Source organism: Salmo trutta, chromosome 19 (assembly GCF_901001165.1).
Source record: "Salmo trutta chromosome 19, fSalTru1.1, whole genome shotgun sequence".
NCBI lineage: Eukaryota > Metazoa > Chordata > Actinopteri > Salmoniformes > Salmonidae > Salmo > Salmo trutta.
Genome location: NC_042975.1, coordinates 9499265 through 9526344, shown reverse-complemented (window position 1 = coordinate 9526344; position 27080 = coordinate 9499265). Strand labels below are relative to the sequence as shown.

The 27080-nt window shown below is 46.6% G+C and overlaps 1 protein-coding gene across 1 annotated transcript in view; it reads right to left on the bottom strand.

The window, feature by feature from the left end:
* Nucleotides 1–4984: 4984 nt before the first annotated feature.
* The window catches only part of LOC115155066 (clathrin interactor 1), a 38212-nt gene continuing 16116 nt past the window's right edge, over nt 4985–27080 (bottom strand). Inside the window, exons 2-12 of the mRNA XM_029701858.1 lie at nt 23433–23537; nt 23221–23317; nt 20080–20188; nt 15008–15181; nt 13459–13639; nt 12099–12327; nt 9627–9708; nt 9036–9113; nt 6995–7200; nt 5481–5649; nt 4985–5349 (exon numbers count right to left, since the gene is read on the bottom strand). Coding sequence (XP_029557718.1) covers nt 4985–5349; nt 5481–5649; nt 6995–7200; nt 9036–9113; nt 9627–9708; nt 12099–12327; nt 13459–13639; nt 15008–15181; nt 20080–20188; nt 23221–23317; nt 23433–23537 — 1795 coding nt within the window. The remainder of the gene's footprint in view (nt 5350–5480; nt 5650–6994; nt 7201–9035; nt 9114–9626; nt 9709–12098; nt 12328–13458; nt 13640–15007; nt 15182–20079; nt 20189–23220; nt 23318–23432; nt 23538–27080) is intronic.

Here is a 27080-nt window from a genome sequence, read left to right as displayed (position 1 = left end):
CACTTTTATCTGCTTATCAAATACATATGGTCAACATGAATTATTAAGCTCCTGAATTGTAAACAACATTCAGATGCCATTGTTTTTTACATTCCTGATTGCGATTCCATTTTACTGTGCACATTATCCCCAAACACACTATAGCTACTTTTTTGATTTTTTGATTTCCTGCAACAACTCTGAGAAATGTTTCCAGTTTTTAATATATCTGAGTGAGACTGACTAACATTAATCAATGGGGGCCCCCCAGACAGTAATTCGACCATGATAACAAGTTTAGATAGCTGGCCGCTAAACTAAATTAGCAATAAAAAACATGTTAGTTGATGGGCTAATTAACCATCAGTGTACAACCACATTTCTAAATTGCACCTTTGTATTCTACCTCGACTGAGGGCTTTCAAAAAGGGCCTATCTCATGGAATTCAACGACTACCTCCCTCAAACTTGCCTTCAGTGATAGGACGGCAAACATAAGTACGCATTCAAAAACATTCTCAATTCATAGGGCATAGGCAGTTAAACCCCCACTATGGTGGAATAGTGAAAAGACAGATTGGATGGGGTGAACATGGGTATCTAACTGGGCTGGTTATAAATCTGACAGTTAGTTGTGTTCTATGGCAACCTTGCATGTTACACGATCCTCCCTACAAAAAGATTCATCATCTGTCTGTAATTATGCTAAATACTGTCTGCATTTCATAAAGGTTAAAGGATGCACAACTGCAATAATATTTAAAGGGTTATATATAGTCCCTGTACATTGTATTGTGTGCCAAAACTCTATGCAATAGAATAGCCCAACAGGGAGAAGAAAGTGGAGGCCCTTACTTGTGTTGCTGGCGGCTCAGGGGAGAGGCAGTGGAGGAATCCCAGGGGACATCTGTTCCCCAGCTTCACTGACACACTTCAAGAGCTCTGCAGAACAACGCAGGACTCATTAGAATACGGTCACGTCCTTAAACACACACACACACACGCTTGGAGATTTATTTTCAAGACAAACATCTGCAAAGGTGCTCCAACTCTCTGCAGTCTCCCTTCCTCTTTTGAAAGCCTCTCTTCTGACAACTTCAATGAGCACTCTCATGTTCAAGTAAGGCCCCAGTCTCCTTTTCCCAGTGCCCACAGCAAAGTCACTTCTCTATTCTGTTGTTTGAGAGATCAGAGACGTTATTCCAAGTAGTAGTGATAATGAAAATGAATAATAATAATCTGTCCAAATGATGTGTCTACTGTACTGCAGTGACCTTGTTTAAAGAATAGAGAACATAGGAGTGGCCACAGGAAGAGCATTCTAATGATTTCTTCTCATATAAAGATTGCCATCTCCTGCATAACATCATGGAACCCTATTACCTCCACAGTGCCCAAATGGAACCCTACTACCTTCATAGTGCCCAAATGGAACCCTACTACCTTCATAGTGCCCAAATGGAACCCTACAACCTTCATAGTGCCCAAATGGAACCCTACTACCTTCATAGTGCCCAAATGGAACCCTACTACCTTCATAGTGCCCAAATGGAACCCTACTACCTTCATAGTGCCCAAATGGAACCCTACTACCTTCATAGTGCCCAAATGGAACCCTATCACCTTCATAGTGCCCAAATGGAACCCCATCACCTTCATAGTGCCCAAATGGAACCCCATCACCTTCACAGTGCCCAAATGGAACCCCATCACCTTCACAGTGCCCAAATGGAACCCTATTACCTTCATAGTGCCCAAATGGAACCCCATCACCTTCATAGTGCCCAAATGGAACCCCATCACCTTCATAGTGCCCAAATGGAACCCCATCACCTTCATAGTGCCCAAATGGAACCCTATTACCTTCATAGTGCCCAAATGGAACCCTATTACCTTCATAGTGCCCAAATGGAACCCTACTACCTTCACAGTGCCCAAATGGAACCCTATTACCTTCATAGTGCCCAAATGGAACCCTATTACCTTCATAGTGCCCAAATGGAACCCTATTACCTTCATAGTGCCCAAATGGAACCCTACTACCTTCATAGTGCCCAAATGGAACCCCATCACCTTCATAGTGCCCAAATGGAACCCCATCACCTTCATAGTGCCCAAATGGAACCCCATCACCTTCATAGTGCCCAAATGGAACCCTATTACCTTCATAGTGCCCAAATGGAACCCTACTACCTTCACAGTGCCCAAATGGAACCCTATTACCTTCATAGTGCCCAAATGGAACCCCATCACCTTCATAGTGCCCAAATGGAACCCCATCACCTTCATAGTGCCCAAATGGAACCCCATCACCTTCATAGTGCCCAAATGGAACCCTATTACCTTCATAGTGCCCAAATGGAACCCTACTACCTTCACAGTGCCCAAATGGAACCCTATTACCTTCATAGTGCCCAAATGGAACCCTATTACCTTCATAGTGCCCAAATGGAACCCTACTACCTTCATAGTGCCCAAATGGAACCCTATCCCCTTCATAGTGCCCAAATGGAACCCTACTACCTTCATAGTGCCCAAATGGAACCCCATTACCTTCATAGTGCCCAAATGGAACCCCATTACCTTCATAGTGCCCAAATGGAACCCTACTACCGTCATAGTGCCCAAATGGAACCCTACTACCTTCATAGTGCCCAAATGGAACCCCATCACCTTCATAGTGCCCGAATGGAACCCCATCACCTTCATAGTGCCCAAATGGAACCCTATCACCTTCATAGTGCCCAAATGGAACCCTATTACCTTCATAGTGCCCAAATGGAACCCCATCACCTTCATAGTGCCCAAATGGAACCCCATCACCTTCATAGTGCCCAAATGGAACCCTATCACCTTCATAGTGCCCAAATGGAACCCTATCACCTTCATAGTGCCCAAATGGAACCCTATTACCTTCATAGTGCCCAAATGGAACCCTATCACCTTCATAGTGCCCAAATGGAACCCTATCACCTTCATAGTGCCCAAATGGAACCCCATCACCTTCATAGTGCCCAAATGGAACCCTATTACCTTCATAGTGCCCAAATGGAACCCCATCACCTTCATAGTGCCCAAATGGAACCCTATCACCTTCATAGTGCCCAAATGGAACCCTACTACCTTCACAGTGCCCAAATGGAACCCTATTACCTTCATAGTGCCCAAATGGAACCCTATCACCTTCATAGTGCCCAAATGGAACCCTACTACCTTCACAGTGCCCAAATGGAACCCCATCACCTTCATAGTGCCCAAATGGAACCCTATTACCTTCATAGTGCCCAAATGGAACCCTACTACCTTCACAGTGCCCAAATGGAACCCTACTACCTTCACAGTGCCCAAATGGAACCCTATTACCTTCATAGTGCCCAAATGGAACCCTATCACCTTCATAGTGCCCAAATGGAACCCCATCACCTTCATAGTGCCCAAATGGAACCCTATCACCTTCATAGTGTCCAAATGGAACCCCATCACCTTCATAGTGCCCAAATGGAACCCCATCACCTTCATAGTGCCCAAATGGAACCCTATTACCTTCATAGTGTCCAAATGGAACCCCATCACCTTCATAGTGTCCAAATGGAACCCCATCACCTTCATAGTGCCCAAATGGAACCCTATCACCTTCATAGTGCCCAAATGGAACCCTATCACCTTCATAGTGCCCAAATGGAACCCCATCACCTTCATAGTGCCCAAATGGAACCCTACTACCTTCATAGTGCCCAAATGGAACCCTATCACCTTCATAGTGCCCAAATGGAACCCCATCACCTTCATAGTGCCATTTGGGAAGCAGAACACAAGCTGCTGCTGCTTGTTGACACCAGCTTTGTCGTTAACTCATAATATTTACCTTGATTCAGATGGTTAACCCACTAAGATGGTAGAAAGTGCAGTGTAAACATACACCAGTAACAGACTAGGTTGGAGCTATAAATGTTACATGAAAACAACACAAACAATGTAACAGAGGAATTTAATGACTTGGGGGACTTTTGTCCTTTAAGCCCATACTTTCCAAGACATCCTTAATAACGCAATAATACTTATTTTCTTTGCACACCAAAAATATATTTACATATTTTGCCATTCCTGTCCCAGCATGAAGTATGGTCAATGTGAGGTAATTCCTGAACTTTCTTCTGACATGTTTGAAAACAGAGACATGACAACATGAAAGTAGAAAAGGGACACAGTAGCACACTTAACATGTTTTCTGAAGTATTTATCTGGTGTTGGTAGAAACACCAAGAAAGTATAATGTATATGCTTTCAACCATATACAAAATGTAATGTTAGATAAGCCCTTCCCGCCCAAAAACTAATTCAAACTCTTGATTATGCGCCCGCACGCACACACACGCGCGCACACACACAGAGTGTACAGAACATGAAGGACACCTGCTCTTTCCATGACAGACTGACCAGCTGAATCCAGGTAAAACTATGATCCCTTAATGATGTGACTTAAATTCCCTTCCATCAGATAGATGAAGGGGAGGAGACAGGTTAAAGAAGGATGTCTTAGACATGGATTGTGTAAGTGTGCCATTCATAGCGTGTTAAGTGAACAGGGCATAGTAGTTTGTGCCAGGCGCACTGGTTTGTGTCAAAAACTGTAACGCTGCTGGGCTTTTCATGCACAACAGTTTCCTGTGTGCATCAAGAATGATCCACCACCCAAAGGACATCCAGCCAACTTGACACAACTGTGGGAAGCATTACAGTCAACATGGACCAGCATCCCCTGTGGAACGCTTTCAACACCTTATAGAGTCCATGCCCCGACGAACTGAGGCTGTTCTGAGGGCAAAAGGGAGTGCATGTCAATATTAGGAAGGTGTTCCTAATGTTTTGTAAACTCAGTGTATATAAAGAGAAGGGATTGAAGGGTAACACCATTAGATATTTCTCAAGTAGTCCATGTATACAGCTTTCCGTTCATAATGGTGTATTCTGAACAATACTCTTCCACACAAATCCTTCAGCTCTCTCATTTCCCGAAGTTGCCGAAGTTGGTGCCTGGCATACCCAGGGTGCCTGGCATACCCAGGGTGCCCGGCATACCCAGGGTGCCTGGCATACCCAGGGTGCCTGGCAGGCCCATGCCTGCGGGGGACACAACCATGTTCATTCCCATAATTCCCTGATTGACAGGCACTCCTCCCATTCGCATGGCGCCCATCCCCATGGTACCCGTTGCCATGGTGTGGGGCATGCCTAGGCCCATGGCGCTGGCGGGCATCACGGGGTTGGTGGAAAGTCTGATGGGTGTGGCTGTGGCCTGAATGTTCAGATTCAGGCCTCCAAAACTCTGAGCCAGGTTGACAGGCGGCTGGACTCCTGAAAGCAGGGGATCTGAAATGACAAATATGGTGATATTACTGTCAGTTAGATCTCCATGGGCCTAGAAACATAGAAATTCACATTACAAGTGAGTTGACGGTCAACACAGAGAAATAAGTGATGACAGTGAGTTAATAACAGACCTTGCTGTAACATGTTGTTGAGGCTGGGCTTGCAGGTGGTCATCTGCATATCAGGAGACAGGAAGTCCAGGCTGATGTTGACGCTGGGGTCTGACCATGTGGGGGGGAGGCAGGGCTTCTGGAGCTCCATGTGCTGGGGCAATAAGCCCCCTTGCATTGGTCCAAAGTTCTACAACAACCCAAAGAAGAGACAACACAAAAACACAGGCCAGGTTATCACAATCATCTATCCTACAAATCACACTACATGAAAATATGAAAGCCCATAGATGCTACACTACATGACCAAAAGTATGTGGACACCTGCTAGTCCAACATCTCATTCCAAAATCAAGGGCATTAATATGGAGTTGGTCCCCCCCTTTGCTGCTATAACAGCTTCCACTCTTCTGGGAAGGCTTTCCACTAGATGTTGGAACATTGCTGCGGGGATTTGCTTTCATTTAGCCACAAGAGCTGGTGAGCTAACTGATGTTTGGAGATTAGGTCTGGCTTGCAGTTGGTGTTACAATTCATCCCAAAGGTGTTCGATGGGGTTGAGGTCAGGGTACTGTACAGGCCAGTCAAGTTCTTCCACACCAATCTCGAAAAACAATTTCTGTATGGACCTTGCTTTGTGCACGGGGCATTGTCATGCTGAAACAGGAAGGGGCCTTCCCCAAACTGTTGCCACAAAGTTGGAAGCACAGAATCGTCTAGAATGTCATTCATTGTATGCTGTAGCGTTAAGATTCCCCTTCACTGGAACTAAGAGGCCCGAACCATGAAAAACAGCCCCAGACCATTAGTCCTCCTCCACCAAACTTTACAGTTGGAACTATGCATTGGGGCAGGTAGCGTTCTCCTGGCATCCACCAACCCCAGATTCGTCCATCGGACTGCCAGATGGTGAAGCGTGACTGATTTACACCAGCAGTCGACGCTTTGCATTGTGCATGTTGAACTTAGGCTTGTGTGCGGCTGCTCGGCCATAGAAACCCATTTCATGAAGCTCCCGACGAACAGTTCTTGTGCTGACGTTGCTTCCAGAGGAGTTTGGAACTCAGTAGTGAGTGTTACAACCGAGGACAGATGGTCCCGTTCTATGAGCTTGTGTGGCCTACCAATTCACGGCTGAGCCGTTGTTGCACCTAGACATTTACACTTAATAACAGTACTTACAGTTGACCGGGGTAGCTCTAGCAGAACAGAAATTTGACGATCTGAAAGGTGGCATCCTATGACGGTGCCACGTTAAAAATCACTGAGCTCTTCAGTAAGGCCATTCTACTGCTAATGTTAATATATGGAGTTTGCATGGCTGTGTGCTCGATTTTATACACCTGTCAGCAACGGTGTGGCTGAAATAGCCGAATCCTCTAGTTTCAACCAATTTGAAGGGGTGTCCACATACTTTTGTATATATAATGTACATCCTTTGTATTCACAACCTAGACCTCTTCCATGATAATGAGGCACTTCCATCTATAACAATGGCTCATGTAGTGAGGAGGAGTCCTGTGAGCCACCTGTACCTGTGATCTGGAGATGGGCAGGCCGGTGTTGGCGGCGCCCACACTCTGGGTACCACACATGGAGAAGGTCATGCTTTGGGAGGTGGTGAGGGAGGTCTGATTGGAGCCAATCAGGTCAAATAAGTCAGCTGAGGGTGGGGTGGGGGCCGGCGGACTGGAGAACGCATTCCAATCCCCAAACTCACCCTTCCCACTGGACCCTGGCCCTAAGGAGAGACGAGTGAAGATTTCATTATCCACAGTGTTCAGCATTTGCAAAAACTTGAAGAGAAATGAACAAGGCATGAAGCGTGTCCCATTTCTTCTGTAAAGGGGAGTTTTTGCACCCTGTCAGGTAGCAGGTGAACAGTGAAGGTAACAGAGATCGCCCCAAGGGGAGTACCAGCACACACAGCCCAGTGGGATCACACACCAGGACCAGAGGGTACTGCACTGGACCACAAACCAGGACCACAGGGTACTGCACGGGACCACAAACCAGGACCACAGGGTACTTCACGGGACCACAAACCAGGACCAGAGGGTACTGCACGGGACCACAAACCAGGACCACAGGGTACTGCACGGGACCACAAACCAGGACCAGAGGGTACTGCACTGGACCACAAACCAGGACCAGAGGGTACTGCACTGGACCACAAACCAGGACCACAGGGTACTGCACTGGACCACAAACCAGGACCAGAGGGTACTGCACTGGACCACAAACCAGGACCAGAGGGTACTGCACTGGACCACAAACCAGGACCAGAGGGTACTGCACGGGACCACAAACCAGGACCAGAGGGTACTGCACGGGACCACAAACCAGGACCAGAGGGTACTGCACGGGACCACAAGGTACTGCACTGGACCACAGGGTACTGCACGGGACCACAAACCAGGACCAGAGGGTACTGCACGGGACCACAAACCAGGACCAGAGGGTACTGCCCGGGACCACAGGGTACTGCACTGGACCACAAACCAGGACCAGAGGGTACTGCACAGAACCACAAACCAAGACCAGAGGGTACTGCACGGGACCACAAACCAGGACCAGAGGGTACTGCACGGGACCACAAACCAGGACCAGAGGGTACTGCACGGGACCACAAACCAGGACCAGAGGGTACTGCACTGGACCACAAACCAGGACCAGAGGGTACTGCACGGGACCACAAACCAGGACCAGAGGGTACTGCACTGGACCACAAACCAGGACCAGAGGGTACTGCACTGGACCACAAACCAGGACCAGAGGGTACTGCACGGGACCACAAACCAGGACCAGAGGGTACTGCACTGGACCACAAACCAGAACCAGAGGGTACTGCACGGGACCACATGTGGACGTGCACACACACGCATCCAGAAGGACTCTGACAATAGCCGATAAACTGCCAAAGGCTTGTTGGGGGGCTCTCATCTCCCCGCCATCCTTCTCTCTTTTCTCCCATCCGTCCATCCATCTATCCATCCACATATCCATCCATCCATCCACATATCCATCCATCCATCCACATATCCATCCATCCATCCACATATCCATCCATCCATCCATCCACATATCCATCCATCCATCCACATATCCATCCATCCATCCACATATCCATCCATCTATCCATCCACATATCCATCCATCCATCCATCCACATATCCATCCATCCATCCATCACAGAGCACAGGGTGGAGGCTGGGGGACATGAGCTGTGTGAAATGAGAGCTGACGTGTGTCTGTCCTCATAAGGCTCAGCAGGTAGGGCCTCCATCTGGTCTCATCCCAGTCACATCAATATTACACCACCTTCACTTCCACCATCACGTGGGCCGCAACCACAAACCCCTGGGCAGGAGAAGGACGGGAGGGGGGACTCCCCCTAAACACCTCTGTGGCATGGCTGTTCACCTCTTCACTTTTCCCCTCACAAGCTGTTACCAGGTTTATGAAACGCAAGGCTTTCTGCTGGACCTATTGGGAAGTGGCCTGCCTCAGATTGAAGCTGTAATACAGACAGCAGATACTGTTCAGACAATGGAGAGGGGAAGCACTGAGACGTACCGGCTGATGAAGGGAGACTGGCTGAGGCAGCTGGGGAGGAGAAGTCAGCAAAACCACAGATGAGGTCTGAACTTCCACCTGGATGGTGCGCACACACACACACACACACACACACACACACACACACACAGAGAGAGAGAGAGAACAGTATCAGTGGAAGAGAGGAGGATGTTGTCTCCCCTCCATCTCTCCCTCCCTCCCAGTGTATGGCTGAGCGTGAGAGACAGGCCCGAGCTCTTTTGGTTGGAGAAGGCAATGACACGAGGGACCGCAGCAGCTCTGTGTGTGTGAACATGCAGCATTCGCTTCCCAGCAAACACTGGCTCAGTCTCAGACAGCTGGCCATGCCATGCTCTCCTCTCCTCTCCTCTCCTCTCCTCCCGTTTTCTCCCTAGGCTGCCTGACATCTTGGCATGTTAGGCCTGCCTGCTCCCTCCCCTCTTGTCCCTGGTGATTCTGAAGGAGCTACATCTCTATGGCTTTGAGCCACCTTACTTTAGAGTGCTATCACTTTATACAGCGACCTCTTCTCAATATGTGTATAGCACTGTGGCTGACTGGTTCATTAAATGAGTGAGTGATAGGTCTTACCTGCTGGTGCAGTCTGACTGGACTCAGCGTCCACCATAAGAAGGTCTGCAAGGCCACTGCTTGAAGACTGGCTAACAGACGTCTGAAGAGGACACAGAGAATGAGATAAGGACACTCACACAAGCTGTTCACTTTTAATTAGAGTTGGAATAAAACATGGTGCTACACTTCCTAAAGCTGCCACAAGAGAGCAGCATTAGTCTAGAAACAGTTTGGATAAGGCAGCCCAGGAGCTCTTCCTGTTCACTGGTACTGCTGCCGTGTCATTTAGTCTAGAAACAGTTTGGATAAGGCAGCCCAGGAGCTCTTCCTGTTCACTGGTACTGCTGCCGTGTCATTTAGTCTAGAAACAGTTTGGATAAGGCAGCCCAGGATCTCTTCCTGTTCACTGGTACTGCTGCCGTGTCATTTAGTCTAGAAACAGTTTGGATAAGGCAGCCCAGGAGCTCTTCCTGTTCACTGGTACTGCTGCCGTGTCATTTAGTCTAGAAACAGTTTGGATAAGGCAGCCCAGGAGCTCTTCCTGTTCACTGGTACTGCTGCCGTGTCATTTAGTCTAGAAACAGTTTGGATAAGGCAGCCCAGGAGCTCTTCCTGTTCACTGGTACTGCTGCCGTGTCATTTAGTCTAGAAACAGTTTGGATAAGGCAGCCCAGGAGCTCTTCCTGTTCACTGGTACTGCTGCCGTGTCATTTAGTCTAGAAACAGTTTGGATAAGGCAGCCCAGGAGCTCTTCCTGTTCACTGGTACTGCTGCCGTGTCATTTAGTCTAGAAACAGTTTGGATAAGGCAGCCCAGGAGCTCTTCCTGTTCACTGGTACTGCTGCCGTGTCATTTAGTCTAGAAACAGTTTGGATAAGGCAGCCCAGGAGCTCTTCCTGTTCACTGGTACTGCTGCCGTGTCATTTAGTCTAGAAACAGTTTGGATTAGGCAGCCCAGGAGCTCTTCCTGTTCACTGGTACTGCTGCCGTGTCATTTAGTCTAGAAACAGTTTGGATAAGGCAGCCCAGGAGCTCTTCCTGTTCACTGGTACTGCTGCCATGTCATTTAGTCTAGAAACAGTTTGGATAAGGCAGCCCAGGAGCTCTTCCTGTTCACTGGTACTGCTGCCATGTCATTTAGTCTAGAAACAGTTTGGATAAGGCAGCCCAGGAGCTCTTCCTGTTCACTGGTACTGCTGCCATGTCATTTAGTCTAGAAACAGTTTGGATAAGGCAGCCCAGGAGCTCTTCCTGTTCACTGGTACTGCTGCCGTGTCATTTAGTCTAGAAACAGTTTGGATAAGGCAGCCCAGGAGCTCTTCCTGTTCACTGGTACTGCTGCCGTGTCATTTAGTCTAGAAACAGTTTGGATAAGGCAGCCCAGGAGCTCTTCCTGTTCACTGGTACTGCTGCCATGTCATTTAGTCTAGAAACAGTTTGGATAAGGCAGCCCAGGAGCTCTTCCTGTTCACTGGTACTGCTGCCATCCTTTTCTATCATGTCATTAGACAGTCAGAAGAGATGAAACACAGCTTGCTTCTGTCCCACGGGAGATAACCATCTTGTGTTTCAGTCTCTAGAAAAACTCAAAGATGAAAATAGATTCCGCAGACAACTCAACAGTGTCTCTATAGGCTTCAAAAGCAGTTTCTGTTGACATGCAGTAGTAGGCTAGGTCAGAGTGAGATACAGAGAGGACAGAGTGAGATACAGAGAGGACAGAGTGAGATACAGAGAGGACAGAGTGAGATACAGAGAGGACAGAGTGAGATACAGAGAGGACAGAGTGAGATACAGAGAGGACAGAGTGAGATACAGGGAGGTCAGAGGTCAGAGTGAGACACGGAGGTCAGAGGTCAGAGTGAGACACGGAGGTCAGAGGTCAGAGTGAGACACAGGGAGGTCAGAGTGAGACACAGGGAGGACAGAGTGAGACACAGAGGACAGAGTGAGACACAGAGAGGTCAGTGGTCAGAGTGAGACACAGGGAGGTCAGAGTGAGACACAGGGAGGTCAGAGTGAGACACAGAGAGGACAGAGTGAGACACAGAGAGGACAGAGTGAGACACAGAGAGGACAGAGTGAGACACAGAGAGGACAGAGTGAGACACAGAGAGGACAGAGTGAGACACAGGGAGGACAGAGTGAGACACAGGGAGGACAGAGTGAGACACAGGGAGGACAGAGAGACACAGGGAGGACAGAGTGAGACACAGGGAGGACAGAGTGAGACACAGGGAGGACAGAGTGAGACACAGGGAGGACAGAGTGAGACACAGGGAGGACAGAGTGAGACACAGGGAGGACAGAGTGAGACACAGAGAGGACAGAGTGAGACACAGAGAGGACAGAGTGAGACACAGAGAGGACAGAGTGAGATACAGGGAGGTCAGAGTGAGATACAGGGAGGTCAGAGTGAGATACAGGGAGGTCAGAGTGAGATACAGGGAGGTCAGGGGTCAGAGTGAGACACAGGGAGGTCAGGGGTACCTTTACGTTGTCTGCGTCCAGCCTGCCCCTGTCCCCTGTGTAGTGTGCAGCGGCCCCCAGGTCCACGGTTTTGGAGCGGACGCCGCCCCGTTTGCGTGTGGTGGTGGTCTCCGTTGCATGGCTGATCTGGATGCTCGTGGTTGTAACTGTCTCCACCTCGTCTCTGAACTCTGACAGCTTCCCTGACCCCGGCCGGCCGTTCCGTGATACCCTGTCCTCCTCGTTTTCACTGGGGGGAGAACACACACACACACACACACACACACACACACACACACACACACACACACACACAGCTTTATCATTTACAGCAACGACCTGGGGAATAGTTACAGGGGAGAGGAGGGGGGATGAATGAGCCAGTTAGAAGCTGGGGATGATTAGGTGGCCGTGATGGTATGAGGGCCAGATCGGGTATTTAGCCAGGACACCGGGGTTAACACCCCTACTCTTACAATAAGTGCCATGGGATCTTTTAGTGACCACAGAGAGCCAGGACACCCGTTTAACATCCCATCTGAAAGACAGCACCCTGCACAGGGCAATGTCCCCAATCACTGCCCTGGGGCATTGGGAGATTTTATAGACCAGAGGAAAGAGTGCCTCCTACTGGCCCTCCAACACCACTTCCAGCAGCATCTGGTCTCCCAACCAGGGCCTGACCAGGACCAACCCTGCTTAGCTTCAGAAGCAAGCCAGCAGTGGGATGCAGGGTGGTATGCTGCTGGGAAATTAACTTAAGTATTGACTTAAGCCAGTGTTTCCCAAACTTGGTCCCAGGGACCCCAGGGGGTCCACGTTTATTTTTTTGTGTGCGAGCACTACTCAGCTGATTCAGACAATCAAAGCCTGATGAGTTGATCATTTGAAACAGCTGTGTAGTTTTCGGGGCAAAAACCAAAATGTGCACCCCCTGGGGTCTCCAGGAACGTGTTTGGCCTTTTGCACTTCAATACACTCAGGAATACCTGATTCTGTCGGGCGAGTCATCCCTCTCTTCAATACACTCAGGAATACCTGATTCTGTCGGGCGAGTCATCCCTCTCATCAATACACTCAGGAATACCTGATTCTGTCGGGCGAGTCATCCCTCTCTTCAATACACTCAGGAATACCTGATTCTGTCGGGCGAGTCATCCCTCTCTTCAATACACTCAGGAATACCTGATTCTGTCGGGCGAGTCATCCCTCTCATCAATACACTCAGGAATACCTGATTCTGTCGGGCGAGTCATCCCTCTCTTCAATACACTCAGGAATACCTGATTCTGTCGGGCGAGTCATCCCTCTCTTCAATACACTCAGGAATACCTGATTCTGTCGGGCGAGTCATCCCTCTCTTCAATACACTCAGGAATACCTGATTCTGTCGGGCGAGTCATCCCTCTCATTCTTGCGGAACTTGTTGATGGTGTCGTCGATGGTGCTGCCGATCTTGTCGCTGATTTCTCCCAGCTTCTCACTGAAGGGGAAGGCTCCTTTGCTCTTGTCCCAGTCCTCATCCCACTTCCCCTTGGGCTCGGAGTCAAACATTTCCCCCGCTGAGGGGAGGAGAGGGGCAGAGAGGGGGGAAACAGGGTTTACGGGTTTATTCTGAAAAATCAAGTGTGGTTTGGTACCATTAACGTGTTTTGTAGCTTTGCTGAGTGAGCCTCACTTCACTAACATAATGAGAGCCGTTGTGGAAATGCACAGCATCTATCTGGAATGCCAATTAAGATGTGCAACAGATAATTGGTTATTCTGCATTGAAAATGGATGGGCCCATTGCCAACACAAGCACTGCACAGCTACAGTATGTCTGCTGAAACAGAGCGAGCATCTCTATGCGAATGTCTCCATCGCAGTGCTATTTTCATCCTGTGCGACAAAAATAATTCCCCCCTGCCACATCATTAATTGACAAATGGGAACTCTGGTTTGACTAATGAAGTGGGAAATCACAGCAGCAAATCAAAGATATCAGGAATCAAAGGCGCATGAAAATAAAGCCTTTCAATCAGTTGTCTCCAACCGAATCCTAATGAAATGGCAAGGGACTCGCCCTTGATTAGATATGGGAATAGCAGATCAGAAAGCAGCGAATCAAAAACAGATCTGTTCTGTTACATAGTGAGGTGTTGAGGTTTCTCTCATACAAACATGATCAGAAATCTCACTGATGAAGATCTGAGAAGACATGATTTGCCCCGGAGTGAAAATCGCTCTAATCAACAGATCAGTGATGAGGAGGAGAAGGCAGCGTGAGAGGAGGGAGGAAGAGGTCTGTGGGGAATAGAGGAAGGCATAGAGGAGCGATATTCTGGAAGCCTTCTGAGACTGCAGACAGAGACCTGCAACAAGACTCACAGTAACAGGGACTAGAGGTAAATTACAGTGACTAGAGGTACATTAATGTAACAAGGACTAGAGGTACATTAATGTAACAGGGACTAGAGGTGAATAACAGGGACTAGAGGTGAATAACAGGGACTAGAGGTGAATGACAGAAACAGGGACTAGAGGTGAATAACAGGGACTAGAGGTGAATGACAGAAACAGGGACTAGAGGTGAATAACAGGGACTAGAGGTAAATAACAGGGACTAGAGGTGAATAACAGGGACTAGAGGTGAATAACAGGGACTAGAGGTGAATAACAGGGACTAGAGGTGAATAACAGGGACTAGAGGTGAATAACAGGGACTAGAGGTGAATAACAGGGACTAGAGGTGAATAACAGGGACTAGAGGTGAATAACAGGGACTAGAGGTGAATAACAGGGACTAGAGGTGAATAACAGGGACTAGAGGTGAATGACAGAAACAGGGACTAGAGGTGAATGACAGATTTGTGAGAGCATGGAAATGAGACCGTACCACATTCTCTTACACAGATAATCTGCTCTCCCTCCCGTGTGGAGACACTTACAGCTGCTCTTGTTGAATCCTCCTCCAGTGCTGTCTGAGGACACGCCGATATACTTGTCCTTGTTTTTCTTGGCCTTCTTCCTCTCCTCCCGGAGCCGGTCGTCATCCTGAACAAACTCCACCATCTCCTTCACCTTCTGACGCACGTTGATGCCCTGGTCCTTCCCATTCTCATCTGGCGATGGGAGGGGGAACACAACACGATTGGACACTTTAATACACTGGCATTCACCAACTAAAAAAAGTGTGGATATCATTTCACTTTTGGCTTCCCACATTACACCATGGTCGGGGGTCATTTGAATTGAAAACTGACAATAGAATCAACATCATCCATAAACCTGACCTCTCATTCGCCATAGTGACAGGGATAAGCAGTTAAAGGGGAAGTCAACACTGAAGCAAATAAAGTGACGTTTTTTTTGGTTGAGAGAAAGAGAATGAGAACGAGAAAGAGCGAGAGAGAATGAGAGCGAGAGAACGAGAGAGCGAGAGAGCGAGAGAAAGCAAGAGAGAAAAAGAACAGTGCAGTGCAGCTCCAGGCCAAATCAGCTTTGGATGAGGGTCTGGTAGGGCTTGGGACCAGGCCTTTATGGACCTTCTTCAGGAGGAGGAACACAGGCACCATTGTTTTACTGCCACAACAGGCCTGTCTTGGAGACAGTATTTATCTCAGTGGGGACTTTATGTAACAGAGCATAGTGAGTGCTCATGCCATGCACCAAATGCTAATTCTTGAGAGTGAAGCATGAAAAAAGACTAACATAGCCCTACAGTAAATCTGTTAGCCCCTTACTCAAATATTTAAGGATTACTCCCTTTTTTTTTACATTTTCTCCTAAAATGACATACCCAAATCTAACTGCCTGTAGCTCAGGCCCTGAAGCAAGGATATGCATATTCTTGGTACCATTTGAAAGGAAACACTTTATTGTTTATGGAAATGTGAAAGGAATGTAGTAGAATATAACACAATAGATCTGGTAAAAGTTAATACAAAGAAAAAAACAACTGTTCTTTTGTATTTTTTGTACCATCATCTTTGAAATGCAAGAGAACGTCCATAATGTATTATTCCAGCCCAGGTACAATTTAGAGTTTGGCCACTAGATGGCATCAGTGTATGTGCAAAGTTTTAGACTGATTCAATTAACCATTGCATTTCTGTTCAAAATGTTGTATCAAGACTGCCCAAATGTGCCTAATTTGTTTATTAATAACTTTTCATGTTCAAAATTGTGCACTCTCCTCAAACAATATCATGGTATTCTTTCACTGTAATAGCTACTGTAAATTGGACAGTGCAGTTAGATTAACAAGAATTTAAGCTTTCTGCCAATATCAGATATGTCTATGTCCTGGGAAATTTTCTTGTTACTTACAACCTCCTAATGCTAATTGCATTAGCCTACGTTAGCTTAACCGTCCCGTGGAAGGGACACCGATCCCGAAGTTAAATGCCATTATCCTAAATGAATCTGCATGTAACATTTTAAATGGTATTGGATTACATATAATATAAAACCCAATGCTTGAAACACAGAGGCAGAGTTGTGAATTCCTCGAATCCTGAGTGAATTGTCTGCAGTGGGAATCGATCTCACAACCCTGGCGTTGCAAGCACCATGCTCTACCAACTGAGCCACACGGGACCACTGATATACAAACTGTACTTCTAAAGAGGGAGAATCCACATTTCTGTCTAGCTATCCTAAAGGGACAGTTCAATCAATCAAATGTATTTTTAAAGCCCCTTTTTACATCAGCCGATGTCACAAAGTGCTGTACAGAAACTCAGCCTAAAACCCCAAACAGCAAGCAACGCAGATGTTGAAGCACGGTGGCTAGGAAAAACTCCCTAGAAAGGCCAGAACCTAGGAAGAAACCTAGAGGAACCGGGCTATGAGGGGTGGCCAGTCCTCTTCTGGCTGTGCCGGGTGGATATTATAACAGAACATGGCCAAGATGTTCAAATGTTCATAAATGACCAGCAGGGTCAGATAATAATAATAACCACACAGTGGTTGTCGAGGGTGCAACAGGTCAGCACCTCAGGAGTAAATGTCAGTTGGCTTTTCATAGCCGATCATTCAGAGTTAGAGACAGCAGGTGCAGTAGAGAGAGAGAGTCCAAAACAGCAGGTCCGGGACAAGGTAGCACGTCCGGTGAACAGGTCAGGGTTCCATAGCAACTACTTGGAGTAGTTGTTCCCCTTGCTCTACATGGGTAACGCTGCTTCGAGGGTGGCTGTTGTCGATGTGTTCCTGGTTCGAGCCCAGGTAGGAGCGAGGAGAGGGACGGAAGCGATAATGTTACACTGGCGATACTAAAGTGCCTATAAGAACATCCAATAGTCAAAGGTATATGAAATACAAATCGTATAGAGAGAAATAGTCCTATAATTCCTATAATAACTACAACCTAAAACTTCTTACTTAGGAATATTGAAGACTCATGTTAAAAGGAACCACCAGCTTTCATACGTTCTCATGTTCTGAGCAAGGAACTTAAACGTTAGCTTTCTGACATGGCACATATTGCACTTTTGCTTTCTTCTCCAACACTTTGTTATCGCATTATTTAAACCAAATTTAACTTGTTTCATTATTTATTTGAGGCTAAATTTATTTTATTGATGTATTATATTAAGTTAAAATAAGTGTTCATTCAGTATTGTTGTAATTTATATTATTATAAAAAAATGTAAATTTAAAAAAAAAAATATAACATTTTAAAAATAAAAACCCGCCAATTAAACGGTATCGGCCTTATTTGGTCCTCCAATAATCGGTATCGGCGTTGAAAAATCATAAATCGGTCGACCTCTACTGTCAGCCATCAACAATCAACCCAATCTTCGCCCATTAATACGCCGACAGGCCAGGGGGAAAAAAACTTTGTTGACGTGTTGTTGGATTGGGCCATTTTCCACGGTAACAGTGCAGTAATTGGTCAAAATTACGAACCCGCTTTTGATTGGACCCTTTTATGCTCTAAAAGTGCGGGAATTGGTCGAAATTGAGAGCTCTCGCATAATATGCGCTGATTGGTTGATTTTGCATTGAATTATGCGATCCTGGAGGGACTGACTAAGGTCTAGGAGCACGAGGACAAATGCAGAGCCTTGGTCTGACGCCATTAAAATGTAATTTACCACCTTTACGAGTGCAGTATCAGTGCTATGATGGGGTCTAAAACCAGACTGAAGCGTTTCGTATACATTGTTTGTCTTCAGGAAGGCAGTGAGTTGCTGCGCAACAGCTTCTTCAAATTTTGTGATTCGATATAGGCCGATAGTTTTTAAAATATTTTCTGGGTCAAGGTTAGGCTTTTTCAAGAGATGCTTTATTACTGCCACTTTTAGTGAGTTTGGTACACATCCAGTGGATAGGGAGCTGTTTATTATGTTCAACATAGGAGGGCCAAGCACAGGAAGCAGCTCTTTCAGTAGTTTAGTTGGAATAGGATTCAGTATGCAGCTTGTAGGTTTAGAGGCCAAGACTATTTTCATCAATGTGTCAAGAGATATAGTATTAAGAAAACTTGAGTGTCTCCCTTGATCCTAGGTCCTGGCAGAGTTGTGCAGACTCAGGACAACGGAGCATTGGAGAAATACGCAGATTTAAAGAGGAGTCCGTAATTTGCTTTCTAATGATCATGATCTTTTCGTCAAAGAAGTTCATGAATGTATCACTGCTGAAGTGAAAGCCATCCTCTCTTGGGGAATGCTCCTTTTTAGTTAGCTTTGCGACAATATCAAAAATAAATTGAATTGTTCTTATTATCCTCAATTAAGTTGGAAAAATAGGATGATGGAGCAGCAGTGAGGGCTCTTCGATACTGCACGGTATGGTCTTTCCAAGCTAGTCGGAAGACTTCCAGTTTGGTGTAGCGCCATTTCCGTTCCAATTTTCTGGAAGCTTGCTTTCAGGGCTCGTGTATTTTCTGTATACCAGGGAGCTAGTTTCTTATGACAAATGTTTTTTGTTTTTAGGGGTGCAACTGCATCGAGGGTATTTACACAAGGTTAAATTTAGTTCCTCAGTTAGGTGGTTAACCGATTTTTGTAGTCTGACGTCCTTGGGTAGGTGGAGGGAGTCTGGAAGGGCATCTAGGAATCTTTGGGTTGTCCGAGAATTTATAGCACGGTTACCTGTCCATTTAATGTACGTAAACTTTATCTGACCTTTATCAGAGATTAGTGTGTCTCTATAGACAGGCTTGTCTGGCCTGTAGATCAGCCTAGACCCTTAACTGACATTACTAGGTGACTGGTCTGACCAAATGATGCACTTTGTCACTCCCTGGAATTCTGTACATAACAAGAAGATTTTCTGAGGGTCAGTGACTTGGAGTTGTAAAGCAAACTGCAGTATGTAGATCAGCTCTGACATTCACAACATGTAGAACATTCAACTGCAACACTAACTGGAACCAAAACGGTTGAAGCAACATGCGCCTCCAAAACAGCACTTCCCTGAGCATATTAAAAGTGATGGTGATGCGATCTCATTCCTCAGCTTTTTCAAAACTACCAAAAATTAAGAGAGGAACCAAGTCATCCATGTTTGGAACATACATTTTCAGAGTTTCTCACATTCCTGTGATGCCATTAGGCTCCAAAGCATGTGTTGTTGTACCACTGAAAACAGATGCAGGCTCAGCCTAGCCACACAAAACATGTACAAAAACCATCTAAGCTTTTCACCTCTGTCATAGCAAATCACAAATGCATACAGTTGGTATCCAAGGAGCCACTCAAGTTGATAATTTACATACTCTTCATTTGTGCACATTACATATGTACATATATACCAGGCAGAAAACCAGAACATGACTTGCATCTGACTGACTCTTCAGTACTCCAGCTGTGGCCATGGAAACTTCCTCACTAATGAATACTCCTGGGTGTTCCATCTGAAACCAAGAGCCTCATCTCTGAGGACATCCTGATTGGTGTAGAAGAGAGGCGTGGGGATGGTTATGGAATGAATCAATACCCAGGCTTAGGGTTCACACTGCTCTTGGTCTTTCAGTGCTGCTGTGTAGCGCCAGCCCCAAATGATTGCTTACCAACAAAATGGTAGTTTTCTAAGGAGCTAAGGTCGTATATGTGTTCCCTCGCGCTGGTGACAACTCGCTCCGATCCGTTCCTGATGAGGTATGCCAATAGTAGTAAGACCTGGAGGAGAGGAGCATCTGTTAGAGGCGACATGGCACTAGGCTTCCTCACCACAGGCGACATGGCACTAGGCTTCCTCACCACAGGCGACATGGCACTAGGCTTCCTCACCACAGGCGACATGGCACTAGGCTTCCTCACCACAGGCGACATGGCACTAGGCTTCCTCACCACAGGCGACATGGCACTAGGCTTCCTCACCACAGGCGACATGGCACTAGGCTTCCTCACCACAGGCGACATGGCACTAGGCTTCCTCACCACAGGCGACATGGCACTAGGCTTCCTCACCACAGGCGACATGGCACTAGGCTTCCTCACCACAGGCGACATGGCACTAGGCTTCCTCACCACAGGCGACATGGCACTAGGCTTCCTCACCACAGGCGACATGGCACTAGGCTTCCTCACCACAGGCGACATGGCACTAGGCTTCCTCACCACAGGCGACATGGCACTAGGCTTCCTCACCACAGGCAACATGGCACTAGGCTTCCTCACCACAGGCAACATGGCACTAGGCTTCCTCACCACAGGCAACATGGCACTAGGCTTCCTCACCACAGGCAACATGGCACTAGGCTTCCTCACCACAGGCAACATGGCACTAGGCTTCCTCACCACAGGCAACATGGCACTAGGCTTCCTCACCACAGGCAACATGGCACTAGGCTTCCTCACCACAGGCAACATGGCACTAGGCTTCCTCACCACAGGCAACATGGCACTAGGCTTCCTCACCACAGGCAACATGGCACTTGGCTTCCTCACCACAGGCAACATGGCACTAGGCTTCCTCACCACAGGCAACATGGCACTAGGCTTCCTCACCACAGGCAACATGGCACTAGGCTTCCTCACCACAGGCAACATGGCACTAGGCTTCCTCACCACAGGCAACATGGCACTAGGCTTCCTCACCACAGGCAACATGGCACTAGGCTTCCTCACCACAGGCAACATGGCACTAGGCTTCCTCACCACAGGCAACATGGCACTAGGCTTCCTCACCACAGGCAACATGGCACTAGGCTTCCTCACCACAGGCAACATGGCACTAGGCTTCCTCACCACAGGCAACATGGCACTAGGCTTCCTCACCACAGGCAACATGGCACTAGGCTTCCTCACCACAGGCAACATGGCACTTGGCTTCCTCACCACAGGCAACATGGCACTAGGCTTCCTCACCACAGGCAACATGGCACTAGGCTTCCTCACCACAGGCAACATGGCACTAGGCTTCCTCACCACAGGCAACATGGCACTAGGCTTCCTACAGTGAGGGAAAAAAGTATTTGATCTCCTGCTGATTTTGTATGTTTGCCCACTGACAAAGAAATGATCAGTCTATAATTTTAATGGTAGGTTTATTTGAACAGTGAGAGACAGAATAACAAAAAAATCCAGAAAAACGCATGTCAAAAATGTTATAAATTGATTTGCATTTTAATGAAGGAAATAAGTATTTGACCCCCTCTCAATCAGAAAGATTTCTGGCTCCCAGGTGTCTTTTATACAGGTAACGAGCTGAGATTAGGAGCACAGACTTAAAGGGAGTGCTCCTAATCTCAGCTTGTTACCTGTATAAAAGACACCTGTCCACAGAAGCAATCAATCAATCAGATTCCAAACTCTCCACCATGGCTAAGACCAAAGAGCTCTCCAAGGATGTCAGGGACAAGATTGTAGACCTACACAAGGCTGGAATGGCCTTCAAGACCATCGCCAAGCAGCTTGGTGAGAAGGTGACAACAGTTGGTGCGATTATTCGCAAATGGAAGAAACACAAAATAACTGTCAATCTCCCTCGGCCTGGGGCTCCATGCAAGATCTCACCTCGTGGAGTTGCAATGATCATGAGAACGGTGAGGAATCAGCCCAGAACTACACGGGAGGATCTTGTCAATGATCTCAAGGCAGCTGGGACCATAGTCACCATGAAAACAATTGGTAACACACTACGCCGTGAAGGACTGAAATCCTGCAGCGCCCACAAGGTCCCCCTGCTCAAGAAAGCACATATACATGCCCGTCTGAAGTTTGCCAATGAACATCTGAATGATTCAGAGGACAACTGGGTGAAAGTGTTGTGGTCAGATGAGACCAAAATGGAGCTCTTTGGCATCAACTCAACTCGCCGTGTTTGGAGGAGAAGGAATGCTGCCTATGGCCCCAAGTACACAGTCCCCACCGTCAAACATGGAGGTGGAAACATTATGCTTTGGGGTTGTTTTTCTGCTAAGTGGACAGGACAACTTCACCGCATCAAAGGGACGATGGACGGGGCCATGTACCGTCAAATCTTGGGTGAGAACCTCCTTCCCTCAGCCAGGGCATTGAAAATGGGTCGTGGATGGGTATTCCAGCATGACAATGACCCAAAACACACGGCCAAGGCAACAAAGGAGTGGCTCAAGAAGAAGCACATTAAGGTCCTGGAGTGGCCTAGCCACTCTCCAGACCTTAATCCCATAGAAAATCTGTGGAGGGAGCTGAAGGTTCGAGTTGCCAAACGTCAGCCTCGAAACCTTAATGACTTGGAGAAGATCTGCAAAGAGGAGTGGGACAAAATCCCTCCTGAGATGTGTGCAACGTCTGACCTCTGATTGCCAACAAGGGTTTTGCCACCAAATACTAAGTCATGTTTTGCAAAGGGGTCAAATACTTATTTCCCTCATTAAAAAGCAAATCAATTTATAACATTTTTGACATGCGTTTTTCTGGATTTTTTTGTTGTTATTCTGTCTCTCACTGTAAACCTACCATTAAAATTATAGACTGATAATTTCTTTGTCAGTGGGCAAACGTACAAAATCAGCAGGGGATCAAATACTTTTTTCCCCTTACTGTACCCACAGGCAACATGGCACTAGGCTTCCACTCCACAGGCAACATGGCACTAGGCTTCCACTTCACAGGCAACATGGCACAAGGCTTCCTCACCACAGGCAACATGGCACTAGGCTTCCACTCCACAGGCAACATGTTCGTATGAATGACACATAAGCAGTGGAACAGAGACTCGGCACCTTGTAAACTTTTCTCCAGTTCTTCTTATTGTCCTTCAGCATTCTGGTCCACAGCATGTTCATGACCTCAGGGAACTGCTCGTACATGAACGTGGATCTGAGAGGAACATCAGAAATATGGATGGGATTAGAGAGTACTGGTAAAGCCACAACTGCTAGGCTAGTTATGCAAATGTGATAGGACTGAGTGTTGTGCTGTGGTTGTCCTTTACTTGGCGATCTCTCCCATGAGCTGTCCAGAGGGACCCCAGGGGTCATCGTTGGTGACCTCTCGCACCTTGGACTCGATCTCAGAGTAGTTCATCACCACGTTAGTGCTGCAAGAAACAGGAAACACACAACAACTTAGACTTACATCAATAATCATATTAATAAAACACACTGAATGACACTGGTGGGTAACCAATGTGAACTATGACCTCTATCACAGATGGATATTCTGCACGAGGCATGGCTTCCTGGTATTATACAGTGTGTTTTGAGTATTAGAGTGGTGGTGTTAGGATAGGTAGTGGTAAGGCTGGTCTTTATTAACAGACCTCTGATTTAGCCTAGATGTCCAGCAAGGGCCTAGGCTAACTCCTCTGATCAGATTGAGCCTGTTCTGGGAGCAGGTTGCAAGGGCTCCTGTTGCCCCTAAAGCTCAGTGTGGAGTCCACAGCCTAGAGTCTACACAACAATCAGCCATTTCACTCCTATCACCATCAGCAGACCTGCCAGGAAACAGAGCAGACCTGCCAGGAAACAGAGCAGACCTGCCAGGAAACAGAGCAGACCTGCCAGTCACAGAGCAGACCTGCCAGTCACAGAGCAGACCTGCCAGTCACAGAGCAGACCTGCCAGTCACAGAGCAGACCTGCCAGTCACAGAGCAGACCTGCCAGTCACAGAGCAGAGTGCAAGGAAACAGCTGGGCTCTACTCAACTTTCTCCTCTCAACTGTCAGAAGGAGCCGCAAAGCGGGCGGCAACTACAGGATATAAAGACAGTCATTAAATTGACTGATGAGTAAAAAGATGAAGATCTATCCTGATTCGACAAGCAGCTTGAACGGATTATGACAACACAAAAGAGACTCAGCAGTGAAAGATTAACCAGCTGACAACAGAACTCTAATTCAAAAGAACGAGAAGAATGCATTTGAGAAAACAGAGGGAAAGAAAGACAGAAACATTAGAGCCGGGGCTAATGCAGCTGATCAGTGATAAACGTGAGGCAATGTTTTCAGGGACTCAGAGAGAACACCTATGGACCAGCCGTTCTAACCTCCCGTCACAGTTCAGCTGAGCCAGATAGGAAGGGGGGGGGGCACCTGACAGTACCTGACAGTAACTAATGGAAGGTTAGAGTAATGGGAGACAGAACTGCTATGCTCTGAAATAAATTAGGTCAACATGGTAACATCAGCCAACATGTAGGCTGAAACAACATGGCAGATCAACTGCACAACAGTGAAAGGAATGAAAAGGCACAAAAGAAACCTCATGGTATGCATAAACTAATAGCTCTGGTTTCCAGTCACATGTATTGAGATTCCCCACATGTAAAAAGCAGGATTAACAAGTCACATAATAAGTTGCATGGACTCTGTGTGCAATAAGAGTTAGTCATTTAGAAATCATGTTAACCACTAACTCATCTCCGTACCCCCACACATACAATTATCTGTGAGATCCCTCAGTCGCGTAGTGAATTTCAAGCACATATTCACTCTTCATATTTTCAAGCATGGTGGTGGCTGTATCATGTTATTGATATGCTTGTCATCGGCAAGGACTAGGGAGTTTTTCTGGATAAAAATAAATGGAATAGAGCTAAGCAGTAATCCTAGAGGAAAACCTGGTTCAGGTCTGCTTTCCAACAGACACTAGGAGACAAATTCACCTTTCAGCAGGACAGTAACCTAAAACACTATGCCAAATCTTCACTGGACTTGCTTACCATGACGACATTGAATGTTCCTGAGTGGCCTAGTTACAGTTTTGACTTAAAAATCGGCTTGAAAATCTATATCAACACTTGAAAACGGCTGTCCAGCATTGATCAAACAACCAACTTGACAGCGCTTGAAGACTTATAAAAAAAATAATAAATATGCAAATATTATACAATCCAGTTGTGCAAAGCTCTTAGGAGACTTACCCAGAAAGACTCACACAGCTCTTAGAGACTTACCCAGAAAGACTCACACAGCTCTTAGAGACTTACCCAGAAAGACTCACACAGCTCTTAGAGACTTACCCAGAAAGACTCACACAGCTCTTAGAGACTTACCCAGAAAGACTCACACAGCTCTTAGAGACTTACCCAGAAAGACTCACACAGCTCTAGGAGACTTACCCAGAAAGACTCACACAGCTCTTAGAGACTTACCCAGAAAGACTCACAGCTCTTAGAGACTTACCCAGAAAGACTCACACAGCTCTAGGAGACTTACCCAGAAAGACTCACACAGCTCTTAGAGACTTACCCAGAAAGACTCACACAGCTCTTAGAGACTTACCCAGAAAGACTCACACAGCTCTTAGAAGACTTACCCAGAAAGACTCACAGCTCTTAGAGACTTACCCAGAAAGACTCACACAGCTCTTAGAGACTTACCCAGAAAGACTCACACAGCTCTTAGAGACTTACCCAGAAAGACTCACACAGCTCTTAGAGACTTACCCAGAAAGACTCACACAGCTCTTAGAGACTTACCCAGAAAGACTCACACAGCTCTTAGAGACTTACCCAGAAAGACTCACAGCTCTTAGAGACTTACCCAGAAAGACTCACACAGCTCTTAGAGACTTACCCAGAAAGACTCACAGCTGTAATCACTGCCAAAGGTGATTCTAACATGTATTGCCTCAGAGGGTTGAATACATACAGTGACTTCAGAAAGTATTTATACCCCTTATTCCACATTTAGTTATGTTACAGACTGAATTCAACATTTTTCCTCCAAACATGATGGTCATTATGGCCAAACAGTTCTATTCTTGTTTCATCAGACCAGAGGACATTTCTCCAAAAAATTCGATCTTTGTCCCCATGTGCAGTTGCAAACTGTAGTCTGGCTTTTTTACGGCGGTTTTGGAGCAGTGGCTTCTTCCTTGCTGAGCGGCCTTTCAGGTTATGTTGATATAGGACTCATTTTACTGTGGATATAGATACTTTTGTACCTGTTTCCTCCAGCATCTTCACAAGGTCATTTGCTGTTGTTCTGGGATTGATTTGCACTTTCGCACCAAGGTACGTTCATCTCTAGGAGACAGAACGCGTCTCCTTCCTGAGCGGTATGACGGCTGCGTGGTCCCATGGTGTTTATACTTGCGTACTATTGTTTGTACAGATGAACGTGGTACCTTCAGGTGTTTGGAAATTGCTCCTAAGGATGAACCAGACTTGTGGAGGTCTACAATTATTTTTCTGAGGTCTTGGCTGATTTCTTTTCATTTCCCCATGATGTCAAGCAAAGAGTCACTGAGTTTGAAGGTAGGCCTTGAAATACATCCACAGGTACACCTCCAATTGACTCAAATTATGTCAATTAGCCTATCAGAAGCTTCTTAAGCCATTACATCATTTTCTGTAATTTTCCAAGCTGTCTAAAAGGCACAGTCAACTTAGTGTATGTAAACTTCTGACCCAGTGGAATTGTGATACAGTGAATGATAAGTGAAATAATCTGTCTGTAAACAAATGTTGGGAAAATGACTTGTGTCATGCACAAAGTAGATGTCCTAACCGGCTTGGTTAAACTATAGTTTGTTAACAAGAAATTTGTGGAGTGGTTGAAAAACGAGTTTTAATGACTCCAACCTAAGTGTATGTAAACTTCTGACTTCAACTGTAAGTCTCTAAGAGCATTCCACA